The 27984-nt window shown below is 39.6% G+C and overlaps 1 protein-coding gene across 1 annotated transcript; it reads left to right on the top strand.

Moving 5' to 3' along the window:
• The first annotated feature begins 2531 nt into the window (after positions 1–2531).
• Positions 2532–27962, top strand: rab2a (RAB2A, member RAS oncogene family). The gene is made up of 8 exons (XM_055033221.1): positions 2532–2772; positions 9872–9943; positions 10911–10978; positions 13609–13691; positions 15330–15422; positions 16221–16332; positions 21187–21255; positions 25283–27962. Exons 1-8 carry the CDS (start codon positions 2727–2729, stop codon positions 25376–25378), a joined length of 639 nt encoding a protein of 212 aa, XP_054889196.1. The 5' UTR covers positions 2532–2726; the 3' UTR covers positions 25379–27962.
• Positions 27963–27984: the final 22 nt, after the last annotated feature.

Raw genomic sequence — 27984 nt, forward strand, 5'->3', positions numbered from 1 at the left:
TTGTGCTTTTCTGTGCTATTGTTTTCAGAAATCAATGTTTGAAAGTAAAAAGTTGACTTTTCCCGCTAGTTCTTTCCTCCTCTTCTTTCTTTTCCAATCCACATCCTGCAGGGTGATGATGTTAATTACCCTACATTCTTTATATGGAAGCTGTCCTTGGAGCTATGGAAATGAAGGCGAGCTCCCTTGTTTCCTTACAGTAGATCTAGAAACAGAGCCTGAAGTCCAAAACTGCTCCCTACTTGAATGTGTCTTCAGCCCCACATGTTTAAATACATAGGGTTTTAATATATACTTAAAATATATTAAGTATACAATAAAAGCTGTTGATGGCGTTGGCATTTTGAAGCATATATTTATTTTTCATTGCACCCAGGCACTCTGGGCACTGCTCTGAACAATCGAAGCTTCACTCAGTCACAACCCCTGTGATTTCAAATCCACCCTGTCTGCTCTGACAGCTCCAACCAAAACAGTTTCTTTAGCAGCTTTCTCTTCCTCTTCGTATGCTCCTATAAGCATTCAGTCACAAATTACTCAGCGTTATCTAACACACGTCACAAGGTCGGAGTGACAAACTGTTTATTGTCTCTGATTTTGAAAGATAAGTGTCTGTGCAACATAAACATTTTCAACCACAATGATAAAACAATGTAAAGGGGTATTACATATATTTAAAAAAAAAAGAAAAAGAAAAGCTTGAGAGCTTAAAGTAATTGAGGCTCACCATCACCCTAACCTGCAATTTCTTTCTATGATGATAAGATTAAAAATCAGGCCCAAAATATGACATTGATTTGCAAACTGAACATCAAGCTAAAAAAAAAAAAGCCTAAGAAGATTGTTTTGTTTTTTTTCTTCTTTTTATGTAACATGAATGTTCATTACCACACAGAGGAAGTGTGAAGCAAAATGCATATATGTTTGAGACGTCTAAACAACTGGAGAAGTCTCCCCCTGCTGGCTCATTAACAGAACGCAGGCTTAAAAGCCCTTTAAAAATGAATAAATCAGAACTAAAAGCTACCCAATTAATTTATGGAAAGTCAACCATAGACAGCACTTTACAGATTTGAAAATGGCTCTGATTAAAATAATAATAATAATAATAATAATAATAATAATAATAATAATAATAATAATAATAATAATAATAATAATAATAATTCAAACTACTTTTCAAGACTTAATTCTGCATTTATATGTAATCTACAGTAAGATAAAAACAAATAAGATAAGAAAACAGATTTGTTTTCGAAACAAAAAAAAACTCAAGTGAAATAGATATTTTGATTTCTTGCTGTTCTTTTTCATGTAATATTTGCACATGCTATGCCTTTGTAAGGAAAAAAGTCCTCATGACAGACAATGTCTGTTGTCAAGGATTTAATCAGTGGGTTTTAATGATTTTTTTTTTTTAAGAAAAGACTGAATTCCCTGATGAGCGATGCTCTACTTCAGCAGGAAAAATTCAATCCAATGTGAAATTAATTGAATTTTGTAGGCAGCAGAAGAGTTACCATGGAGCTTTTGGTCTGATTAGGGCCTGTAGCGTCTGACCAGCTGCCACCCCTTCCTGCCTCATTCTCCACATGTTTTGATACAACACAGTGCTTTATAAGGAATGAGAATTTATCTACACCTTTTACCACTTTCCATAAAATATATGTATTTTTTAAAATTCGTTTTTAGAAAGACTTTGAATAATTTCAGTTCGATTACCTTTTTTTTCCTGCTCATTGTATGAAAAATGTAGATTGAGCCTGATCTGTATGTGGGAAATAACCTAAAAGAAGTATAGTGCAGTAGAATAAGGTCAAATTAACATGTGTTACAAATCCAACCTTATTTTTTATGTTTATTAGGTGGTTTGCTCTTAAAAGGGCTGTAAATTTCAGCATGGATCATGAAGACGCAGCTGCTCCATGCTGCCATCTAGTGGAATTAGATGTAAATCAGTATTTTTTTTTAAATACAAAGAGCATCCAGTATTCATCATTAATTGGAATATTTTGCAAACGAGTTTGTTTGAAGAACAAACATTTCTCCTGTTTCTCATTTCCCTCTTTCTTCCTTTTTCCAAAAATAAAGTTTTAGCTGCATTTTCCTCTAAGGGTATGAAAAAGCTGAGGACCTCCAAATACTTTGAATTGTAGATTTAAAAAGGCCCGCTTTTGCTTTCCTTTCCCTATATTTTTTACATTTCACTGTGTTTTCATTTTGGGATTAAGTTTAAGAGAAAACATTTCCTAGAGAGAGAAAAAAATGCATTAAAACGAGTTTCTCTTGATTTAGTTACCATAGCAACCCGTAAATGGTGCCAAATAAGCTTAACCGTTTTACAAATCTGTCTACTATTTTATAACAACAGTTAAAGTTCACTTTAGACAACATTACAAACTTCAAACTGCTGGTGTATGTATTGAAGCAGAATAGGAAGAGATTGATCGTTGAACGTTGTCTGATTCTTGAAAGTCGACTTTGTGCGAGGCATTGAAACACATCATGACGTTTCCGAGGACACCGTGAACACATCACTTTGTAGCGTGGCGAGGGCGGACCGTGTGACGTTGAGCCGAGGCTCTGGCTGTTTATTGTTCCTTCCTGAGCGCCGATACTGAAAAAAAAACAGGCCAACAAGCTATCAGCCTCTCTTTTCGCACGGCTCTTGCTCGGTTTCACGAAGGTGTAACGGTTCAGACAACTGACTGCCACAACTAGGGGCAATGGCGTATGCGTATCTCTTCAAATACATCATCATCGGGGACACGGGTAAGCTGCAGTTAGCGCTCAGTTAGCACCTAGCTACCAGTTAGCGATGTGTTTCCGCAGTGTTGGAAAGTCCAATGACGTGGTAAAAGCTGAGACCCAAGGGGTGGGATGACAGCTCTAATTCTTTCTTATTAACGTGCCAGAATGTATCAGAAATACACTGACAGTGACGGATAAGTAAGCACACGCTTTCCCCACCACCACTGCACCGTTGTGGTTGTTTACACCGGCAGATGTTTGGCCTTTTGTCCGTTTGCGTCGAGGGTGGGGGTGTTAGCATACCCGCTAACTGCTTAGCTTTTAGTAAATGTTCAGCAGCAGCTGTCACGACAGCAAATTGCCATCATATTGCTCCTAAAAACAGACGAGAAAAAAGTTGTAGTGTACATTTTCGTTCTACATTTGCCACCGGTAACAGTTAAAATTAGCACTGACACGCAGGCCTAAAGCTAAAGCCACTGAAATGGCGTAGAGACACTTCTAGTTTATTTTTTATTTTTATCACATTACTGTTCTCGACTTGAGCAGTAATGTCTCTTTAAAAGACGGTTGTGTTTTTCCGCGAGTGTTGAAGTTGTGTTTCATCCTAATTGGTTACCCCGTAACTATGAAGACAATCCTGTCATCTGTTTGCTAATGGTGGGGGCTGTTGGGTTAGCTGCGCCAGTGCATTTTTAAATGTTGCAGTGCCTTAAAGATGAAACGGTGTTGGGGAAAATAGCAGCTTCAAAGTACGGTTTACTTTACAGCTCTACGTGCACTTTTTCCACTTCAGCGTCAATTTTAGAGTAATAGAAGTCAACAACACTGAAATAAGTTATAAACCTGTAAAGGGCCCCGCTGTAATTCCATCCAGTTAGATGGCTGGTGATGGACACCGTGTTTACTTGGAGATCATTGCAAAACAGCATCACGCCGTGCTGGCTCTTGTCATTTCTAGTAATAAAAGCTTCAGGGAGTTGTTGCCAGCTTGACTAGTTTTATCTTCAGAAAAAGGTTTTCTTTTATGACAAGAGCAAAAACAGCCAACAATTCATTTGCTTTCCTGTTTCTAGTATTCAGCATACTCTTTTTGACAGGGTTTCTTGAGAGCCAAGTGGACATTTTTAACCAGCTAACTGCCCATTATAGTTTTCTGTGATTGAGATAGTCAGAGCTGTCTGATAATAATAGTTTGGTGCTTCCCGCATGTGATGTTTTATTGGTTTAAATTGTAAATAATTATTACAAAAAAAAAAATCTATCCCAACACGAAATGCTGAATATCCAAATAGGTTAACAGGAGATTCTCGCAGTACGGTAGCCCTGGTATAAAAATGTTATGATATTAACAGACAAAACTAAAGCAAAAACTGATGATATGAGCTGCATTTCAAAGAAAAGAAAAACAACAAAAAGCATTCTTTTTGTTGTTGACAATGTTGAGTTGATTGAGGAATGTAGAGTTGATACCTAATCACCTCTACATTGATTGATACCTAATTGATTTGTAGAGTTGCAAATAACACTTTTATCTTGATTTTGACACACAGACTTCAGAAGTGTAGAAATCCACAATAGGTATAGTTCTAAATTCTTTGAATGTTAAGCTCTTTGAAATCTTGCTCTTTATGCAGTGATACAAATATGACACACTAATGTTGTCTGATTAAATAGTTTAAATATCTGCCCTTCTTGTAAATTTGCACATGACTGTTTAATACATGTGCCAGTTGTCAAATGGCTTGCTCCGTGTATTCTTAAAAACGACAATAAAACGGAATTTCCAAACAGACAAAGCTATCTGTGCCTGATTATAGTAAATGGGAATAAAGGAATCAATAGTCACGCGGCTTAAAAATAGAGTTTACTAATGGGCAGCAACAGTCTGGCTTTTATTTTTTTGTTTTGAACATTTGATTTATCAATAGAGCTGTTTTTATTTTCAGCCATTTAGTATAAATGAAATTTATTTACTAATACCAACAAGGTGAGATGTATTTACCCGCAATGACTAAATAAAAATCTCTTAACTTGAATATTTTGATTTCTCTAGAAACATACTCGGCTGTAGCAGTTAGTTTTACATCGTAATATTTATATATTAAAAGAACGTGCGTGATATTTGTCTTGCCAGTTTATAAATGAGTTAAGGTTCACATCTTAACACTCCCTGTTTTACCCGTCATCTCCACAGAGATTAGAGATGTGCGTTTCTGTCTGTGATCTCTTTTCAGGAGTTGATGGGAAAACATCACTTTATGTGCTAAATTTAAATGATCACTGAAATACAGAAAGTCACTAAAGTCTCCAGTCACTCCTTCGGCGTCCCTCAGGCTACAGTCTCACCTTAACCGGCCCCATCCCATCAGTGAGACAGACTGTGTGTCATATGTTGTCCAACAGGATCAGTTAGAAATACGGAGCAAATTCCACCAGTTCGCTCATCTAGTTATTTCTGATATGCAGCCGTCGTTAGGAGAAGTACAAGACTCACTGCCAGTCAGTCCTCTTTTTTTTTAAATACAGGAAGCAACTTCCTCCGACCTTTTCTGAAAAGTAAAATCTGTTAATCAGCACTGCCAGGAAGGAGCATCATTTTGCCCTGGATTTGTGGTGCATATAGGCATTTAGCAACCTTACTTATAGCACAGTTTTTCTCCTCGCCGTTCTTGTTTTGTATACAACATCAAACAAGCTACATGACGAGAAATACAGTTTATTGTGTATCACACACAAGTTAGGCCTCTATCCAGCGTGGCCGAGAGACTTTGCTCTGTTACATAAGGCAGCGACGAGGACGTCCAGAAGTAAATAATTATAGATTGAGCTCTTATAGAGGAAAAACAGGCATTCCGTTCCAAGTGGGATGGCTGCGCGTTTTCAGGCCAGGCTTTCCAGAGAGGTTATTGGCATATAGATCCTTACCTCAGTAACAATTATAGATCCTTCAGTTTCCACATCTTGACTGTCAGGGTTTTTACGCAACCAAAAAATACCCCTTCACCCCCCACCCCTCCCCCAAAAAAACTGAATTTGTCTTGCTGGTTAATAAATGGAAAATAAAACAGCTTCTTTGGGCAGCAACAGGCGGGGGAGGGACGGTGCTACATTATTCTATGCAGAGAAAACTCGGAGTCCCACGCTTTCTCTGGCGTCTGATCACAAGGATTTTTTTCATGCGTCTCCAACAACACTTCAATTTCTACCATTGTATGTTTTAAATTTGAATTCCCCACCATCTCCACCACTCATTAAGAACTTTTGATAGTCAGTACATCCTCACCGTTTTGTTTTGCAGGTTTCCTCTGGATTTATTTCTGGTTATGACCTCCAGATCTTTTGCAATGGAAACTCTCCTTACCATCACCCTAATGTTTGCCTTTCTTCACAGATTCCTCATCAAATTCAATTCGGGATTCTAATCGTGCCATTTAAAATGTGTTTGTGAAATAAGATGACATTAAATCTTAATGATTTTGAGCCTGACTGTACATGTGGAAGAGATGAGCTTTTTATAATATAACTCTACTTTCTTAGAATGTGCAGAACTACTTACAGGCAATCGTTTGCTGAAACTGTTTTCATACGAAAATATCAGCTAAACTGAATAATGCACAAACTGGAAGGAGATACATCTAAGAAGGGGAAACACTCCTATGTGACTTTGAATGTTGTTCAGGACTATTTTTAATCTCCGTTTAGCAAGATGTCATTTTCCAAAGGGAAGTAGCTCACTGTCAAGAAGTGGAATTTTAACTGAGTCATCCCTGTGGTTCACAGCTGTCATGTGATTTGACTTGCACTGCGGTCTCTAACGGGCCAGCCTGTAAATCAGGAGGAATTTAGAATAATTCAATCTGAGAATACGACAGTCGAGAATAAATCCCTCGTTAAAACTAGAATCAGACCCCGGGAATCTCCCGAGTTGTTTTGTATTCAGAAAAGATGTTTCAAACGTATTGAAGGGCGTCTTTGGCTCATGCTCAAACGTGAGAGCGGGTTATATGGACTGACGCCATGGTGGACTTCTCAGCAGGGATTGGGATGCAGTCTGCTGACCTTGCTAAGCTTCAGGTTACTTAGCAGAGCAGCAGCGACGCATAGGTCGGTTGAAAACTGACACATCCAGCCAAATGCATTCGCTTTTGATGCACCTTTTCACTTAATAGGAAACCAAAGTTTACTGATTTTACCTGTCAAGCTTTGGGGCCTCATCAAATATGGTGGGTTCTGCAAATGGGACCAAATTAATTTAAAATTCCTCCTGCTGTTGTCAGACTGCAGCTCAATTAGTTTATCTGAAATACCCCCAAATAATACTCCCATTAATCTTTCATTTTCTTTTGTGTACGACATCAGTCAGCCACTGCTGTACTTTGTATTTAACACTAATTAACATTCATATTGGATGGCACTGAAATGTTACACCTGCTGGAAGCATTTTATTTAAACTGAAAACTCTAGTGTCTGTATTGTAATTTCTTCTAAATGGAGCATCTTTTATTTAAGTTATAAACGTGTCATTATAAACGTATCAGTTTGTGGATACCCACCCCACAAACAAAGCGGTCTTGTCTAAATTTTTACTCTATGCATTTGGACAGCTTGTAAGGATATTGGTCATAAAGAACTAGTTGCTATGACTACAGTTACAGTCTGTTTCAGAAACTGGAACATCTTATGAGCGCTGTCCTTGAGTGAAGAATGAATTTGCGGTTTACTTCACTTTGCCACATACATGCTATGTGATATTTTATCATAGGTTGATGGAGACTTAAACCAAAGTCTCAGATTCTCTTCAGGAAAAAAATCAGATCAGATGTCAGTTCTTCTACAATAATGAAATACTGGATCAGAAAATAACAGGCTCGTTTTCAAAATTACCCGCATGCAGCAGATTATTTCCCCATGAATCGCTAAGAGTTATTTCAAACTCAGTCCTTTCTATTGATCTTTTATTTATCCTCAGATTTGAACAAGTCTTGCTTTTGAAGTTGTTAGCTACGATTTCCCAGCTGTTTTGGTGGACCGACGTGCTTTAAGTGTTCTCCTGACATTTTGTGGACATGTTTCCTGAAAACCACAAGAACATTCTGGCAGTTTTAAAACTTTAACTTTAAAAAAAAAAAAATCTCTGCTTACCGTGATACCAGGCCATGTCTAGTCGTTTTTAATTAGGTGTGTTAAATCCTCCCTCGTCTGCTCCTGACATACCTCCTACATGTCCAGTTGTAATAGTACAACTATTACAACTATTGGTGCAACTATTACAGCTTAACCTCCTTCAGAAAACTACAGTAAAGATCCAGTATATAATTTCCAAAGTGCTCCCTCCTGTCTGTCTGTATTTTCTCCGATTTTTCTTGTTTGTGTGGGTACAATTAAAAGTATTTTCATGGTAAGCTGTGATGAGGCGTCATTACCACAGCTTGGTACCGGATGAAGGTGCTTTTATAGCAACATTACCTAGTTCCCCACTAATTGTTACTATGATTGTGGCCACTTTCACCATTGTAGCCCGACAGGCTTTGATTGCAGGCTGCTGCAGACAGTTTGCTCTCACTTTCTGTAGCATAGGCATCAAAGTTGTTGCTGCCTGGCCAGAAAGGGAAAGTTGAATGATGTTGGGGTAGTTTGATAAGCATTGTGGATGGAGACTACATGGTAAGACATTGCACAATTCAGAATAAAGTTCTCTGTTGCCATAATTCTAGAATTACTAGAAGAGAGTGCAAATAGCCACAGACCTCCCAGATAATAGAGCTGATGATGGTATGATTATTATACTTTTACCAAAGCCTCCTCATTTAGACCTTTCTGTCCGTTATTGTTGTCATCACCCTGTCCCTGCCTAGCAACGCCGCTGCCTGGTCCTTGGAAACCACAGAGGAGGTGCATCATGTTGCTTTGTCGCCTTCTTGTGTGTGTTTCTTTTTCAATCTCATTAGCACTTCATCCACAACTTCTTTTGGTATCTTTTCAACCCAAAACGAGTACATGTGATATAGCATTCGTAAATCTTTTCTTGGATGCTGATATTTTGAATATGAGGAATTGTGTAGCGAGTCTCTGTATGCTGATTGTATAATTGCACAGTTTAATTGGCTTTATTATTCTTTTGAGCCCATTCATGATAAAAATCGTGTCTAAGATTTATATGCCTTGGGAAAAGTGGTGGGAAAATGGTGATGCAAGTACCGGTGGTGAGAAAAGTGAGAACAAAAGTGGGTCAGTTCAGTTCAGTACACCGAAGTCCACCTTCTGAACTTGGAATTTGGTTCACTCTCAAGTCTCTCATTATCTGTTTTGCCTGTGTACATTTTTTTCCTCCTCCTCTTCATTTTTGTCCTTCCACTTAATTTTCTACTATTTAAATGCTGGTCTACACCACTCTCAACCAACCTGTTGAGCAATCAGTTTATTTTCTTACCCGCAAGGAGTCAATGACTGTCAGCATTAATACTGTGTGAACTTGATGTTTTATGAATGGTTATATTGACCAAAACATAACAATATTTTATGAAAACTTGGGTTGAAAAGATGAAATAAATCAACTTTTAAACTTACACACAGCATATCAGCTGTCAAGGTGTTGTGTGTATGGAAATGTCTTAAGAGTAACTACCTGTTATTTGTTTGTCAATGAAAAAAACAAGTGAAAGCTACTGACCAGTACCAGAATGTGTTCAAAGGCCTCAGTTTGCAACTTCTGTTTCACATCTGCAACGCTGCAGTTTACCATACTGAATAAATGACCTGGTATTTATTGATAGTTTTCTTTTTACTCTGTCATTAAAAGATTTAAGCAACATTCGGAGCTGAAATCATGAGTGCCAAGGTGTTAATCGCTGCAGATTCATTAGTGCCCTTTCAACCAGGAAAAATACCAGTGGTCTCACCTGTAGGAAGTGGCCATCTGGTAACTCAACTTACAGTTAACAGTAGCAGGGAGCTGCATAACCTCCCTGCTGAGTTCATCTGAACTTTTTTCACATGCTACACACGCATGGGTTTTATTTGGAAGCCTATATTTAAGCCACCCACCAACCCTGATGTGCTCAGTCTTGTTGAAATGCTTTCTTTTGATGCATGTCTTTCCCCCTTTTTCTTTTGGTAGGTGTGGGAAAGTCATGTCTATTACTACAGTTCACAGACAAGCGGTTTCAGCCGGTTCACGACCTCACCATTGGTAAGAAAAGACATGAGTGTATTCATTTAAGTTTTGTGATGAAATATTGAACACTGATTACACACACAAACTCAAGCACTTTGCCAGAAATAACATTTTGTACTACACTGAAAAAATATTATTTATCCTTCACGCTGTAAAACTTGCAAAATCTTTTCAAATTTAATATTTGCATTTGACATTCTAACACCCCAAACATAATTTTGAATATTACATTTATTTCAGTTTAAAACTCCAACAACATACTTGATTTTTTTTTTTTTTACCTATGTTATTAAGCAAATAGCCTTTAGAGAATTTCCTATTTTGAAAACATCTGCATGCATTTCTGTTTGAAAAATTGTTGGTGAAACCTATTTGTTGTCAACTCATTGCTCATCTCAGTTATATATGCCTTCAAAAGCGTGCTTCGCATTGTGCATATCAGAAGCACCACACCTTTGACATAAGCCACCTCACGTTTTTTCATAAACCACGGCTCATTTTTTCATAAAGAGTCTGCCCCTGCTACGCAAATAGATTTTTGTGTGATCAGTCCGGAGTTGAGTCGGTCCCAGTATTTATTTATTGATTTAGCATGAATTGGGTGTGGCATTAAAAGGACAACGTTTGAATAAAAGCAGTTCGAACCATTCTGATCAAAGAGGTGTTACTTAATCTGGCATCTGAAGAAAAATATTTAGATGTCAGTTATATGTGCTTGAACAGCAAGAGTTCTGCTTAACTACATGCAGAAAAAAACATTTTTATAGTTGTTTGTGTCAGAATTTTTTTGTTTTCTGTCTTTTCTTTTCCATTTGTTCCATATGATGCATGAGCTCTCTTTTTAGTCTTTCTGTGTTGATCATGTATAAACTTTTAAAATAATTTATAAATGCAAGCAGCTGATCAATCAATCAGAAGGTTTTAAACAAGTCTTTACCAAAGCGTGCTCAGTTCTCATTCCTCTGTGTTTTTATCCGTTTAGGTGTGGAGTTCGGCGCAAGGATGATCACTATAGATGGCAAACAGATCAAATTGCAAATCTGGGATACGGTAAATAATCCATTCCATTTCCTCTTGTGCAGCCTTTATGCTTCACGTACAGGCTGCTCTTCGGCAGCCTGCATGCAGATATAATAGTAAGCTGCAAGGCTGCTTTAAAAATCTCTTAAATTAGGTGTTAAATATGATAGTAACGTCTTCCATCAGGCTTCTATTTATAGATATATATTTTATAATTTTTGAAAAGTAAAGAATTATATGTAGTATAGTTCTAGATGACTGTCTGGCTTTGAAGCTATGAGTGTCTTTGTAAATCATTTTTTGTATCTTCCTCCAGGGTCATAAATAGCAGTTATCATAGCTAGCATTATGAAAAGCTCTGTAGTGATGTGTTCTTTAGTTTGATTCTGCAATTTCCAGCAGACTGCCAACATTTCCACCTTCAGCATATTTCTTTATAGAAAGAGACTGAGCGCAACAAAGGGCCAAATGGAGAAGCTTTGCTGAACTCTACTGAAATGTTTATAATCTACTGAAGGTTTAGCTCTACCTTGAAGCCCGAATCAACTGCAGACATACGATAGAAAATACAATTTCAAAGCAATTTTAAATGGCGTCTTACATCTCTGGGCTTCATCTGACTTCAGTTTAAACACCTCACTGCTTTTGAAACTCATTAGCTTTGGACCCTCTTTCCACACATGTTGCAGTGACCTGTTTGGAATTTAGTAGATTCAAGTCACCCTGACCTCAGAAAATGTTGCTTTAATGTTTCTGGTTGAATATATAATGTATAATGCTGGTGTTTTTCGCTTCCTGTTTTGTTGTTGGTCCTGAATCCAGTTTAAAGCCGCAGAACTTTGGTTGGCGACTTTCAAATATGACAAAGTCCTGCCAGTGTATTTGTTACTGTATTGGACTCAAACTGCTTTCCCCGAGATTTACAAGTTAAAAGAGAAATAACATTCACAATATGGTGTTAAGCCATAACATGCTAACACATTGTAAGGCTTTTAGCAAAAAAAAACAACAACTTTTTAATTTGATGTTTTCACATAAGAGGAAGTAGGGTCTGATAGTTCTGATTTAAAACACCGATCGAATATTAATTTTACTCTTTAGGATAACGGTGTGAGCTAAGGACTGCGTTGATTTGCAGGTTTTCCCTTTTAGTTGTCACCCCCTGGCCCATTCATGGGAAAATGTTAACTGTGAGGGAGCTAATGGGTTAATGTCTTCCTGAGCTGTTCTGAACCAAGCCATGAAGGGGCAGTGTATCATAAAGAGCACAAAGAAAAGTGTCTTAAAAAGAAAGTGCAGTAAAACGGTCGACCAGTAGGTGGAGTTAGAACTCCATTAAAAAAAAAAAAAATCAACAGTGACAGGACCAGAGCGAAAAGGCCTGCGATGTATCTGTCCCAGCTCCTCTGGTGTCTCAGTCCTGCATGTTTGGTTCTCGCTGGACAACGACTACTGTTCACCTGGCCGTCCAGGTACGCAGCAGTGAAGGCCGAACTGAAACCCGGCCAGGCTCGCCTTCTGCAATCATACACCGTCACCAGAATGCAAACACAGAAGCCATTTGGATCATTGTGTGGGCTGCACTTGCCATATGAATAAGTGTGTGTGTTTCTGCACAAAGGCCTGTTGGCCAGATGGCAGACACACAGTGTTCCCTCTCTTACACTTTTATTTATCATTTATTCACTAATGGCATCACAGGCTGGTCAACTGCCCTCTGAATAACTTATCGGCTCTTCATCAACCAGCTACTTTGACATTTTGCTCGAAAGCCGAGTATTTTCATCGCTTTCTTGCTGGCTGGTTAGGTGACCGACTCTAAATCCCTCCCCCCCTCAACCTCCCTGTGTTTGTGGGAGACAAAACTAGCTGCCTGGTGCTCTGACTTGCTGAATGATTCATTGACTTGGTGTTGCTGCCTGTGTGTCTGTCTGGCTTTTCAGATGAGGTCAGAGCAGAGCAGGTCAGAGCAGAGCAGGACTCGCAGCTGCTGGGATAGAGTGCGGTTTTGTTTTCCTCTGTGGCCCGGACGAACACAGACAACATTGTTAATGTACAACTGAACGGAGCCAAAGAATGAATAGACTTTGGAATGGGGGGCAGGGTGGATAGCTAGTAAGAATGCTGGATAGTGACAAGAGGGATGGAAAGAGGGAAGATTCATAGAAAAGATGAGAGATTGCAGGAAGACAAAGGAAAGGTGAAACAATGAGAGGGGAATAACGAAAGAGGAAGTGAAAGTACAAGGTGACTCTGAGCAGGATGGGCTGTCAAGAATGACATGATGGCTACACGTCTGATCCGAAACTCTTCTGCGCTGCAGCCTATGCTATGTGACCTTCTTTGTTTAGCATAAATTGAGAAACTGGAAGGTTCTGCATGCTCGCAGAGAGACTCTGTGACGGGTGTATGGAGAGTGAAAGACAGATCTCCATTGTATCCCGTTACAGGCTCCGCTCTGTCTTCCTCTGTGCCTGAAAACCTGGAGCTGGACTTTACGCAGGGAGTCCCAAACGAATTTGGCTATTAAGTGAAATGTGATTAATCAGACGCATTTTCAGCCCAGACAACAAAGCTGAGCATCAGCAGATGTGGATATTTTCTGCGGTTCATGTTTCATTTTCTATCTGTTTAGCTAACATGTTCGTATGTGTGTGCAGGCCGGTCAGGAGTCGTTCCGGTCCATCACCAGGTCTTACTACAGAGGGGCAGCCGGAGCACTGCTAGTCTATGACATCACAAGGTAACCCAGCCAATCATGCACAATTAGGATGCATTCAGAAACACTGAAAAGGCTTGTTCTTCTATCTCTCAGCACAAGACCTATATACTGAAAGTCAGCTTTAAATAATAGCCTTTTTAGTGATGCACAGAAAAGGAATAATTTGCATGTTCAGATAAGCTTACACGAGTCTGTATCTCAGTAGTGAAAAAAAAAACTTGACTGCAAGCGTGGCAACACAGACACCTTTCTTCCTCCCTGAAATCTTTTTTTTTTTTTTTCTTGTACAGCCTTCTACTTGTACTCAATTTGTTATACCATCGAGTTCTTTCCACCCTGCTGCTATTGCAAACATGTCTGAACTGGCTGCTACTGCTCAACTTTATGTTTAGTGAACATCTACTGCACCTTATCTAAATGCATGAAATGAGTCATACGACTTTCTGTTGAGCAATGTTATGATCCTCGCCTGTTGTTTTTGCTGCCGCTTTATCCTGTTGGCAACGTGGGATTTTGCCCTTGGTTTGAGATAAACCTGTTTTGGACTTGAAGTGAAAAACATATGATTAAAGCTGGTAAAAATTGTGCCTTTTTTAATAATGGAGAACACAAAATTGATGGCTGCATTGCCGGTTGTTCATTTATTGTTCAAATCATTTGATGGAAATGTTTTTTCAATATAAATAAACAGGATTTTACTCCTTTTTCTACCTTTCCTTTGGAATATTAATGGTTCCTTTAAAAGCCAACCCGGACTTTATTTACTGGATACAATCTCTATTTAGTTTAATTAAATTATTTTTGTTTTTTTATGTTGAACCTGACAAATGCCATCTTAAGCCATTTCACAAGACATACGGGTCTAGTTCGGGTCAGTCTAAATTTAATCCAGCTCAATCCAAAACATATAAGCAGGGTTTTTTTTTTTTATAGACTCGTGTAGCTAAATATCATAGGCAAAGTAAAAGGAGAAAATAATATAATTTAACTCGTTAAAACTGTGGCCCCTGGACATCCTATTTATGATAAGGAAAAGGTAAAGAATGCAGCCCTGAGGAACATTGCGTGACAATCTACAGTTCAGTCTAACGCCACCAGAACAGGTTGGTTCTCTGAATCCCCTGGTAAATCCACATTCTTAGGAATTTTTCAAAGAGTGTTTAACGTTCAAGTGATGCTTGTATAATCGTCGCGACACATCAAGCTCTTGTCTTTAATTTCCTGTTTTTTGTTTGCACCGTGCAGAACATGTGAAAGCCTTCGAATAGGAAGGAACAACTGCTGATGCACGTTCTGGTGCAATGCAATAATGGTCTAATGCAATAAACTTCCTCCATAACTGTTTGCATATGCCTGGTATCAAGAACATCAAAGCAGCAGTTTCTAAGGGGAACTCGATGTCAAGAAGACAGTTTAAATGTTTCTATCGAAGCCATCAGAAGACGACAAGATGAGCCTTTTTTTCTCTCTTAAATATTTCAAGCAATGAAAGAGGAAGTGATACACCACCTAACAGTTTTCAAGAGAAAGTAATATCTGTCACTTCTTAAATTGGGGTCTGTCTGAATGTGTGCATATATAACAGCAGATTATTTGTCTGTTATGTTTACAGTTTTACAGTGCGGTAAGAAAAACGAAAAATCTGTTCTTGCTCAACAGAAGGGACACCTTCAACCACTTGACGACCTGGTTAGAGGACGCCCGCCAACATTCCAACTCCAATATGGTCATCATGCTTATTGGCAACAAGAGGTAGAGTAATTCCTGTCTTCCACAGTGAAGCGTACATACTGGCCTACTTAAGGCTGGACCATCAACAACATGTGGCAGCAATCACCAACACTTGAAAATATTCTATTGTGAAGAGGAATGGCTTTGTATTCTTTTGGTACTCTCCTCTTTACAGGTGTGTCCAGACTAAAATGTGCACAGTAAAAAGGTTTAATGTCTTAAAACAAACTCTGAGGTTTGGCATTCAATTGTATTTTTGCTATATGTTTCTCTCTCTGTACTCAAGTATTTGTAATTTGACACCATGTGTGGTGAAGTTAAATCAAGAGAGCTGCCAGGCAAATTTGAATGTGAAATTTCACTTTTGCTCGAGACGTAAGCTGGTAATGAAGACAGTTGCTGACTTTTCTGGAGGTTTCATGATGCTCTATGTTGAAAATATAGAGCATGAAATATAGAGTTGAAAATATATTTCATCATTAAACTTACATAGTGATATCAGTCAGCTAAAAGCAAAGCAAAAAACTGTAAGAAAGTTGTTTTAAATCAAAAGTCTGGGAGCATTTATCAGCACCATTTCATTGTAAAGAAATGTCCAGATTTTTCTTAGAGCAGACAAATACAAATGCACTCCACACCTTTAAGATTTGTATTCATACAACAAAAACATAGGGTAACAGCGTGACAACATTTTGAGAACTTCTAGGCGAATGAGTAATTTATTCATTGTAGAAATTTTAGAGCTAAATATAGCTACATTGTTTTTAGTTATTTCAGGATGATTTTACCTAAATTCATTGTTTTGTTTTTCTTTTTCAGCGATCTTGAGTCGAGGAGAGAGGTGAAAAAAGAGGAAGGTGAAGCTTTTGCCAGAGAACACGGCCTCATATTTATGGAGACCTCAGCCAAGACTGCCTCTAATGTAGAGGAGGTAATTACACACGCTCACTAGCAATTGATGATGGCTGCTGTAATGACTGGATTAAGGTTACCAGCTTACCTGAACCTGAGTTCGGAACGGCTTTAAACACCACCTGTCATCGTGAAATATACGCCGCTCCATACAGGTCAACGCTAATGCCAAACAGCCCTTTTCCCTGCAGACAAATAAATCTCAGGCCACACCACAATTTCACAGCCATTATCTGTTCTTTCACAGTTGTTGGTGCTGCCTGTTGACATCTGTAGCTGGAATTAGAGCTCTGCTTGTCTGCAGCAGAGAGCATTTATTGAAGGGTTTCTCTGAAGACTTGGAGTGAATCTATAAAAATGGCTCAGATTTTTTTATATATATATTTTAAATCAGACAGTCATCAAACCCTCTTGTGGTTCTTTTGGCTGGGGATGGAAAATTGTTGGCGAGACATTAACTGCTGGGTATTAGCACATAAAAGGTTATGTTTTTCTGAGACATCTAATCAAATCAAATTACCCACTGTTTTAGTTTTGGCTTATATTCTCATTTTAAGTTGCTTAACAGGATGTTTGAGACCATATCTGAAAAAAGTAGCAGGGTCCCGGAAGTAGGCTGTTTTGACTGTGGTTGTGCTTCTCATATGTAAACATACAACCAGGTCACAGAAATAAGGCAAATCTGAAATCCCTAGATGCTCCTTTAACCATCTGGATGAAAACATCTTCTCTCCACTGAACTATAAAAACAGTTTGGTGTAAATAATAGCTCGTCAAATGCATTTGAAGATACATGGTTTGATTATGGACTCAGATACTTTATTTTTCAGATTCCAATTTGGATTTTGGTGACAATTTATCCCTATTTATGCATTAAAGCATACCACATGACCTTATTCTTTCTCCAATCTGTATTATATTGTAAGGTGTACCAGAGTACATTATTTTGACTAAATTATAGACAAAATAGAAATAGAAGTCGTTATTAGTTTTCTTGTGTTTAATAAACGGGGGGGGAGGAGCGGGGGGGATTTCGATCTCCCAACCACTGATCAAGGTGAAATCGGCAGATTATATCTCTGGCTGACTACTTGGTGCATCTCTGCCTCAAATAAATGTGATGAAAATTAGTTTTAGAGGCAATGATTCATTGAATTTAATGCTCTGACCTTTTTAGAGTTGAGCTGTCATTTGATCGTTGCACATTTAGTCAAAGTCCATGTTTTAGAGCTGCAGCAGGGTGGGTGACAGTGATGGAGCCTAACCCTGCACGGATCGCGTTAACGTCTCAAACTGCAGTTAGCACGCTGAATGCACGGCTCCGCCCTGCATACAGACACACCCCTGGTGTTGTTGCAGTGAATGTGAGGCCTGCTCCTCTGGGACCCCCTTCTCACTTATCCAGTCACATAACTAATCCCATCCTACACAGCACAGCATGCCACCCAGAGGAACACACACACACTTTCTCTGTGTTTTTACATAGATTTTTTTTCCCCTCGTCCCTCTCCAACCTTCTCTTGACCAGTCTATATCATACAAACGCTCACATCCTCAACACTGTTGAGCTGCGTTCTTCTGGGGTTAAGATTTGGGGGGAGGGGTGTATGTGTGTGTGGTATGATTAATTTGTCTCATTAGTGTCCTCTGAATCCTCCTGATGCCTCTCCTCCCTTCCCTTCATCTCTCCTCGCTCCATCCCTTCTCATCCCTCGACGTCCATCATTTGCTCTTTACCTCTCCTACTTCACCTCCCCCTTCCCACTCATCATCGCTCTTTCTTTTTTTTCTTCTTTTTTCTTTTTTTGCCATCCCCCCTCTCCCGTCTCCTCCCTTCCTCTGGCGCAGCTTCCGTCCTTTCCTCATTTATGTCTTCCTGCCCTCTTCCATTCATTCCTTCCTCCTTCTTTCCTTCCCCCATCATCTCTCCTCCTATTTTCCAGCAGTATATCAACCAGTTAAAGTTCATACATATTCATAATTTCCACCCCACCTTTCCTCAGCGACATCCAGCAGCCAATCAGTGTGCAGAGTTTGTCGTCAGGGTCTGTGGGTGGACACTGGGGTTGATGGGATGGTCTTTAGAGACAGACGGAGAGATCCTGCGAGCATGCTTTCATCGTCTCATCTCCTAAATCCTTCATAAAGATCCTCTCACCAACCACTGCCCACTTCCCCTCTTGCTCTTCATTTCTCTCTTCTCCTGTGCTTTCCCGTTATTTCTTCTGTAGAGCATTTTCTTGTCAGTCCTTAGTTTAACCCTCGTCTCACCTCGTCATCATTCCACAGTAGAGAGATATGAAGGAACAAGAGGTGTAGTGATGTGAGGAAGGAAGGAAGGAGTGCAGGAGGGAGCAGGACATCATAGAGTAGAGAGCACCCTTGGGCTCAGTCTATTTTTGACAGGTGCCAGAGAGGAGTTCAGAACACATTTTTCGTGTCTCAGCGCAGTTTTTGCATGTTACATATGTGCTCAGTGAAACAGTCTGCAAGCCTCATAGTGTGGGATCACAGCTGAAGTCGCTCATATAGTTTATCCCAGTTATTGCTCTCCAGTTGAAATCCTCCAATCGTAACTCATAAGATACTTCCCCTGGAGACAGAAGCATCGATACCTGTAGTCATAGGGCAGTCGCTCTGGGATCTTTAATTCCACTTTATTGAATCAACTTTGATCCTCTGAGTTGTTTGCAACTGTGTGTGTGTGTGTGCGTGTGTGGAGAAGAAAGATGGATTCTGTGCTAATCCATGCTCAATTTTTACTCCTGATCTACACAAACGTCTCTGTATTTTCTAACAAGATCCTCCTTCATAATACCTAAACTTCTAAGAACGTTGGCGACGCATGTATAGTATCTGTTAAGAGACGCTATACTTTAAAACTGAATTGACGTCTGCTGGCAAAATCTTAACAAACATCCTTTATAAGCATAAGACAAAACAGACAAGTGTTTAAAAAGTCCCCATCTTCTGATTAGCAGAATTGTGTCTCCTGTGAGAACACTTTTTACAGTCCAGGTCTATTTGACATATGAAAGACTTGTATTGTTTTGTAAATATCTCCAAAGCAAATCTGTTCACTGCTACATACTTGTGGGACATGTAAAATTATTCCTTGACAACTCTGCATGTAAGCCGCACACATCTACCACTGCTATGAAATTGCCTCAACTGGTAATTATTATTACTAATATTAATACTAGCATTATGTAATCTCCTGCCATACTATTCATATTTTCTGTCTGTAGTCATGAAGACTTACTCACCTCTGCATGCTGTGTGCTTGACGTGGCTGTAGCTGACAGCAGTCCAACCTGCGTTATGAATAAATGGGCTAATCATTTGGCCACATGGAGGCACAGGTTGTCATGGTTAGGTATGGAAAGTAAAAACAGGAGACATCAGTCTTTTTCCTAAGACTGAAGTCTTAGGAAAAAGTACCATTATCCTTCCAGACGCCGAAAAGACGATAAAACCTTTCGTCCCAATACACCCACACTATGGAAAATGGTGGCACATATAAAGCTATAGACATACTTTATAGACATGACAACACATGTCTTCATGCTCAGAGCCACCAAAAGACTTTCAAAGATGGTGAAGTAAAATAATTCCTTGATGATCTGCTTGGTTTTGCTGACTTTAAAGTTGGTTTGGTTTTTGTTTTCAATGTAGTGTTCTTGCTCCACAAGATTTTTTTTCTAGCATGCCTTGTAAAAGACTTGCATCCACATTAAGGACAAATTAGCCTATTTCAATAATGGGAACTAATTAAGCAAACTAGATGGAATTGCAGTAGTTGTTGGTGTTTTTATGACTCCAGATTAATTTGCCTCCTTTGCTAATTCTTCTGTTTCCATGTTTTTAAACCTTTATATTTTTTTTATTTTCTAGATTTGTGATTCTAAATTGTAATTGTTTTTTTAACTGCATTTGTGATTATGACACACGATGGATTATGACCCCTGCTCAAACAAAAACCTCAGAGTGACGCCCCACTTATCGGATTCGTAAAACTAAATGTTCTTTTTTACGGCGGGCTATCAACCAATTAAATGTTAGTTTTAAAATTTCAATTGTATAATTGGGAACAGCACATCTCCAAGGGAAACACAGATTGAGGCAGAATCAGTAGGAAATGTCCGGTGACTGGGGCTGTTTACCTGGAAAAACTTTGGTGCGAATTGACCAGAGTTAGACGGCTACAAAACGGCGGAAATACGAAATGACCAGCATCTGTTTCTACTTACCTTCGGTCTTCTTGCTAAGTTAGCACAACCATTTGTTGTTTCACTGCATACTAAGCAGGATTGGTTTGTCTCTTTTTTGAATAAGTGCATTGGGGAAAACAATGTCAGTCATTTTGTGACCTTACGAAAAGTTTTCTGTTATCTGATGAGTGCAAATGAAAAGGCTCAGCACACGCACAAACATCAACACATGCATGTGCTCTCACAACGGCGGTTGGGGTTTATTATTGTCTGCAGGGTGTGTTTTTCCACATGCATAGCTCGTGAATGTTCAGCAGCTAACCAGGAAGTCTGCATTACTTTACAGACAGTTGCCACACCCGGATGAAATGTTCAGCAAAGCAGTTTATACATTCCGTTGTAAAAGGGTGGTATATAAAGAAACGATTTTGTGAGTCAATAAGGAGATTTCTAACAAGGCAATTGGAAGCCTGGCAGAAATCAGAAGTCAAAAGTGGTGATATTAACACCCTTGCTCGCTACTGGAACGCCCACCAAATAATTTTGTAAGGCAACCATGTTTAAAAAGAAAATTCCCAGAGAGCTGTGCGGGCTTATTTCTGCGCACAAATATGAATCAAATCTCTCCGCTTCATCTGTCTCGCTTCCTGTCTCCGTCTCAGGCTTTCATCAACACAGCCAAGGAGATCTATGAGAAGATCCAGGAGGGCGTGTTTGATATCAACAACGAGGTAAAGCACACTAAAACCCCTCTGTTTTTCTTTCTTTCTTTTTTTTTTTAAGCTTCTGGGTTCTTGTCCTCTTTTTTTCAGGGCCTTTCTTCCTCTCTTTTCCAGTCTTTGTTCTGTTCCCTTTTTCTCTTGAGCGTGGATTTCCAGCTGTGTGTGTGGTTTGCCACGCTCCCTCTAGCCTCAAAAAAAAAAAAAAGAGGTGGAAAGGGGGGGAAGAAAACCCTCTCCTTCCTTTGACTCCAGCCAAGCAAAACTCCCTGTGTTCCTCCTTTCCTCTGCTCCATTTTCCACTTCCACTCTTCACTCCTTAGTCTCTCCCTCTCTCTCTCTCTTTCGCTCTCTTGGCATATTGCCAGCTCATAAATTCCTCACGTCCCACAAGGTCTCGGTCATTCAGCAAGAAAACAAACACTCACTCAGCCAGTCAGCCTGTAAGCTGCCTGTCAGCCCAGTCACTGTCAGCCAAATTTCTATCTATGGAACGGCAAAGGAAGCAGAAAAGTTTAGTTGTGCAGCCAGTCATTGAGCTGAAATGTTAATCCGATTACTTCCACATGAAGATGGTCGGACCGAGAGCGAACTGCGAGTTGGACAAATTAAGGGTGTGCAATATATGTCCGACTTGCATCTGCTTACAGCCAATAATTAATGCCCCGCTATGGAACGAAAGTGCTGACGACGGCAGGACCCCTTGATCAGAAAGGAGGTCATATAGACAATCCACCCTCACCTCAACTGAGAGCGCAGTTTTTTAAATTCGCCTTTTGACTGTGAGAAAGCAGTTGTTCAGGAACATTTATATATATTTAGATATGTGGTGCTGTGCTTTGCTCCTAAGCCTAATCTCCCCACTTCTTCATTCTTTCCATTCTTTCAGCCTGGGCCTGAAAGAATGGCCATCGTTATGCGTTACCCATTGTTGTTTTCAGCCATTAAAGATGTCTGCTTACAGCCTTTTGTAGATGTTGACGCTAAAAGCAGAACATCTGCAGCTGTTTCTACAACAACTTCCTAAAAGCGCTAATGTATAGACCCGGCCTTTCCCCCTCATGATACATCACTGTAAAGCATTGTTGCAGGCTGCCTGTACTGTCTCTGCTTTTGCACACCCCTTCAGCAAAGAGTAGACGACTGACTCCCGTCGCACCACTTCTTTCATTACCGTGACCTTAAATCTTTTCTGATTGTTGTCAGGTATTCATAAAAAAGGAGAGGATGCTCCCTTCAGTCCTTTTTGAATCACTGCATGATTTATTAAAATACTCTCATAAGTGGTTACACTCTCAGTTTGCTAATTAGTCATCAAGATGGCAATCTCTGCAACCTGTTAAGTACACAGTTGAGTTTCTGTCCCCATGTTATCTGATTACATAAGTCGTGATGGCACTCGTGCACATATGGACCCAGAATGTAAATACAGAATTAATTGTAGAGAGAGAACTTAAAACCCGGTTCCTGTGTCTAAAAAAAATTACGGAATAATTTTCAATGTCTGTTTTATTTATTTTTACACAAAATTATGCAATCACTTAAAATTGGAGAGAAGGCCACATTCTCTACTCTTTTGATTCCTGATTGACTTTATATCTGAGTTTAAACTTTATCTGGGGTTCTTATAGTGAGGATAATTAAGGGCTGGTCAAACAATGTTCTGAAAGAGCCTTTTTTTTTCTTTAATTCTTCATTTTATTTTTTACTAAAGAAATTGCCAGAATAGGGATTCAGCTGCCGAAAATTGTCTGGAATCTATTCATTATTTTCGCTACTGGAGCTGAATTAATCTAAATCTATGATCTCTTCCTAATCAAGCTTTGATCGAGTCTTTACAAATCTATGCAGGTGACACCGTAAATCATGAACGTCTACATTATTTAGGCAGATCGTTGATAAATGTAACATCAATGGCCCCAAATTGGAACCTTGTGGTACACCCATTTTACAGCTCTCAACCCTACTGTCTGTTGGCCCTCCGCCCTGCTACAGCTAACACGTGCTAGCTATTGTTGGTAATAAATAGACCCGTGTGAATCTATTGACTGCTTCCACATGTGTCTCGGACCGTATTCGGCCCCTCAGCCAGCGAATGCAGGTGTTGGGCAGAGAGCGCCGGGCCGAGCCACTCTGTGTTTTCGTTATTAGTAACAGTCAGACGGAGGCCGGCCGGCCGGCCAAACCACATCAGCTGACTGAGCTCCGAGAGAGAGAAAGGGAAGCCCCACCAGAAATGTTGGCAGCCGCTACGAGAAAACACACACATGGCCTTAGCTCAATAAATGTGATTTAAAGGCATACAGTGTTTCCCAGAGGCACTGCTGCTACCGAGTGTAGGAGGAGAGTTGCACTGGGCGGGAGAGATAAATATATACAGACGGAGAGAGCGAGCGAGGCTGCAGCCACACGGGGAGAGAGAGAAAGGAAGGGAGAGAGAGAGAGCTGATGAAACGCAGAGGGAAAGTGAGCACTACAGCTCAGAGAGATGAAAGTGTCTCCCTACCACCCACCTGCCTGCCTCCTTCTCAGTTACTCCTCTTTTATTTGTGCTGTCCTTTCTCATCCTGTTGTCCTTGAGTGCTGCTGCTGGTGTTTCCTCTGCCTTTGTGCGGCGCAGCAGCACCTGTTGCTCCCTCTATGATGTGATCTAATAGAAAGCCCCGCAGGCGCCGTGTGCCGTTAATCTCACCTTGAAAGCCGTATCAAGCGGCTATTCAAACGTCTTTCGATTTTAAGTTGGTGAATGCGATTGCACATTTATGTCTGTGCTTTCAATTAGCATATTCCTTCGTCATGGTTAGCGCATTGTGAGATTGCTTCTTCTTTTTTTTTTTCCTTCCTAAGTTGTCAGTGAAGTTATGAAATGGTAGAGAGTACATGCAATGGGAGCTTCTGCCCAAATAAGACTAAACTTTATTTGAGATCTAGTGTTTCTGGAACTATTTAACTTAACGTAACTCTTTGTGCCTTGTAAGACTTACAGTTATTTTAGTAATTGATTAATCGGATAAATAAAAAAAGGCACATTCTATAAATTTTTCAATTAACGGCTTGAGCCTTTTTTATGCGATATTAGAAATGCATTAGAAAATGCAAATAAACAATTCAATTCCTTTTCTAATTAAAAAGAAAATACAAATTTTATTGCTTAAATACTGCTATGCAATGTCATTCTTTCACTACCTGGCTAAAACTACACCCCTTGCATAGTTTTATATGTATATATTTTCTACAGTTTTGGCTTGACTACTGGTTTCTCTTTTTCCACCAAATGAGCTTTTTCACGTATGAGTCGATTACTGAATTAGTTGACGATTATTTCAATAATTGATTCATCCAATTCATTGTTTGAGACTTAATGTGCTGTATGGTTGTGTTTTTGAATAAATAAATGTGGGTGACTGAATCTGATTCTGCACCATTTTCCAAACACTTGAATCCCATCAACCATAAATTACCACACCTCAGTGAATCAGTGAGAAAAGGTTGAATTTGATGCGTGCTTGGCCTAAAAGTTGCCAATCTTCCCTTTTCACCCAAGCTGCAGCTGATGAAAACTTGTCCAGATTATTTGACGCTCAGAGGCTTTACTATTTAGAGCCAGTCCATTCATATAAACCGCTACATTTCTAATTGTTGGTTTCACATCCTGTATTGTCTTAAAAAAAATACAGGCAAAGAGAGGCAATGCAGCGGTCGGTGTGAAATGTTATGTAGGTATCGTTTCCTTCAGCTGGGAAAGGGAATCTGGTCAAAGTCAAACACGAATGGAGCTGAATACAGAAGCTCCATTCGCTCGAAGAAAACATCAAGAAGACTTGAGCTCTGGTGGAAGGGAAACGGCTTAATAAGCTTACAAGAAAGTTTAAAGCATATTTATTTTGTTGAATTACTTTTTTTTTTTTTGCTCATCGAAGTTCAACCTCTATTCAGATTGAGAAAGTGTCTTCTCCGTCACAGATATTTCTTACTTCCTTATTTTATCAAGGAACTGTTTACGCAAGTTTACATTTTTTATGTTTCTCTCTCCACACAGGCTAACGGTATTAAGATCGGACCCCAGCATCCCACCACCAACCCCGCACTGTCCAATAGCCAGGGAGGCCAACATCCCGGAGGCGGCTGCTGCTGAAGTCCCACAACACACCGCTTCCTCCAACCCTTCTTCTTCCTCCTCCTCCTCCTCCTCCTCGCCCTCTCCAACCCTCCGTCGCGTTTCTACAGAACTGTCCAGGCCCACTAACAGTTTAACTTCTCTCTCTCTCTACCGCTTCATCCATCCATCTGTGCATCCTGAGTGTCTTAAGCGTCCTTGTGTGAGGACAGAGTCAGCTTCACCTGCAGATTTACACGTTTATTTCAGACGTTTTCTACTTTATTTTGATTGTACAATTTTAAGCATTCGAGTAAAAATACAAACCTAAGGCAGCCATTTAATTCATAAATTTCCTCTCGATTCACATGGATGTTGGTATGTTGCAGGAACTGAAAGTGATGAAGAGCTGCCATTGGCTGCGGTGAGCTGACTTTGTTAGAACTGAGCTGTCAGGAAGAAGAAAAGAAAGAAAAAAAACAGGCACCATGTTGTGTCTATACACACAACCTTACGCATTTTTAAAAGCAAGACATGATGGCAGGACATGTTTCTGCATGCTGAGTCAGATTTCATGCTGTGCCTGTGAGTATAGGGAGAGCACAAACATCCCAGGATGTTCGTTTGTGATGTGTGGGAGGCGTTCAAGTCGCTCTGTATTATTTGTATAAAAAAAAAGGAGAAAAAGAAAGATGCAAATCATGTCATTTTTGTCCATGCTTTCCCCTCATTATCTTTGTCATGTTACTTTGTAGTCCTGCAGTCTTTGAGTCCTCTTTGTCAGCTCACACATGGTGTTTTTTTTTTTTTTGTATTTCATAAACACTAAAGAAAAAAAAAAGTTGTTGAAAAAGTGTTTTGAAACGCCTGGGTAGAGAATAAAAGACCAAACTGTTGAGTGTGAACATCGATCCTTTTGGGAACAGCAGAAAAGTCGAGCGGGAAAGTTTAAGAAAAAAAAAAAAACGTAGAGGGTTGTCGAGCGATGGATGTCATTATGAAGTTGAGACAAAAAAGAAAAACAAATGGAAAAATAAATTGACTTTTTTTTTATATATATATATATGTATTTATCGGGCGCATTTCTGTGTATATATGGCTCTTTAGGTTTCTGTAGCTGTGTTGGCTGTTGCAGATGAAGCGTGGCATGTTGTTGTGGTCTAGTTAAAAGTCTTAGCCAGGATCGTGGAAAGACGCTGCTCAGGGCCTTCAAAACAGCTTTTTACCATTTCGAACTATTCTCATTTAAACCCAAAGGAGCTCAGCCGCCCTGGTGCGTTAGGGTTGGAAGTGCCCTTTCTTTTTAAATGACAAGTATGAATGATAACAGGCTGCTAACAGGACCGAGCAAAGGTATTCTGAGTCCCTCGTGGGGGGACTTTGACTCGGTCTGAAAATGTCAAGAACATCTCCCTCATAAGCGAGCTAAGATCTCCACCCTGAATTAGCTGCCAGATGTGTGACATGTGCTGTTTAGAGCTTGATCGATGACTGCTGCAATATTCTGTTTAGGATTTTTATTATTTTTTTCCCTGCTTCAAAATGGAAAATGTAATCAGCCCCGTTTTCTGCTTGTACGGTCACTCGTCGTCGCTCCATTGCCCCCCTTTTTACGTTCTCGCACTTTTTTTTTCTTTCACAGACTGTGCAGTACCTACTTTTAATGCCAAAATATTGTGTTTACCTGTGTTTTATCAATACTGAAGTGGGCTGGTGCAAGATATCTCTTCTGCCCCTCCGTAGTCTGACCTGAAATCAGCTGTCTGCCTTAACGTCGACACCTCCTCCACCTTATCCCCCCCCAACCCCCCCAGAGAGACCTGGACAGCTTCAAAAGTGAGCGACCCTTTATCTGCAGTTAGGCATTTCACCACTAACGAGTTAGCTGGCGCTGGGCGTAGGGAGATTGATCTAGAAAGAGGCCTGGTTTAATTTAATTTGATTTTTTTTTTTTTGTGTATGAATTGGGGCATTTGAAACAAATCTTTCCTTTCTCATCCCCTCCAAGTGCGCACACATGTACACAGGCTGCATACGGTATATGTATGCATGCGTCGATGAAGTATACATATTTTCCTGTCTATCTAACCAAGCTGTGTAGTTAGTTTTTTTTTTTTGTTTTGTTTTTTTGTTTTTTGTCTTTCCAAGCTAACCGTGTAACTTTTGGGTTTGACATCAGTGCGAGTGAGTCCGTTTTCCTTGGCAGTGTGCTCCTCTCTAATATTAGTTTATTTTTTTGAAATTCCTTGGTATATTCAAATGGTTATTAATCTTATTCTGATGCTGATTATCCTTTGTAAACCGACATGTAGTGTGCGCGCGTGAGTGTACGTGTGAACCCACAGTGGTCACAGGAGGAGGATCAAGCCAAACCTGATGTATCTATCTACCCACTACTTATCTATCTATGGATTGATCTATCTTATGTATGTGGTCCTCCTCTCTCTCTCTCCCTCTCTCTCTCTCTCTCTCTCTCTCTCTTGGTCTTTGCTCTTCTTCCTCCTTCCCCTCAAAGTTATTTGCTGTGTTTGTTCTTTGGAAAAAATAAAACCTAAAAAAAAGAAAAAATGAAAATGCTATCACAATAAACTATAATAAAACATTCTAAACTCTAAACATGTCATTTTAATGGATTGTGTTTTTTT

Source organism: Poeciliopsis prolifica, unplaced genomic scaffold (assembly GCF_027474105.1).
Source record: "Poeciliopsis prolifica strain line A6 unplaced genomic scaffold, Auburn_PproV2 SCAFFOLD008, whole genome shotgun sequence".
In the NCBI taxonomy this organism is placed as follows: Eukaryota; Metazoa; Chordata; class Actinopteri; order Cyprinodontiformes; family Poeciliidae; genus Poeciliopsis; species Poeciliopsis prolifica.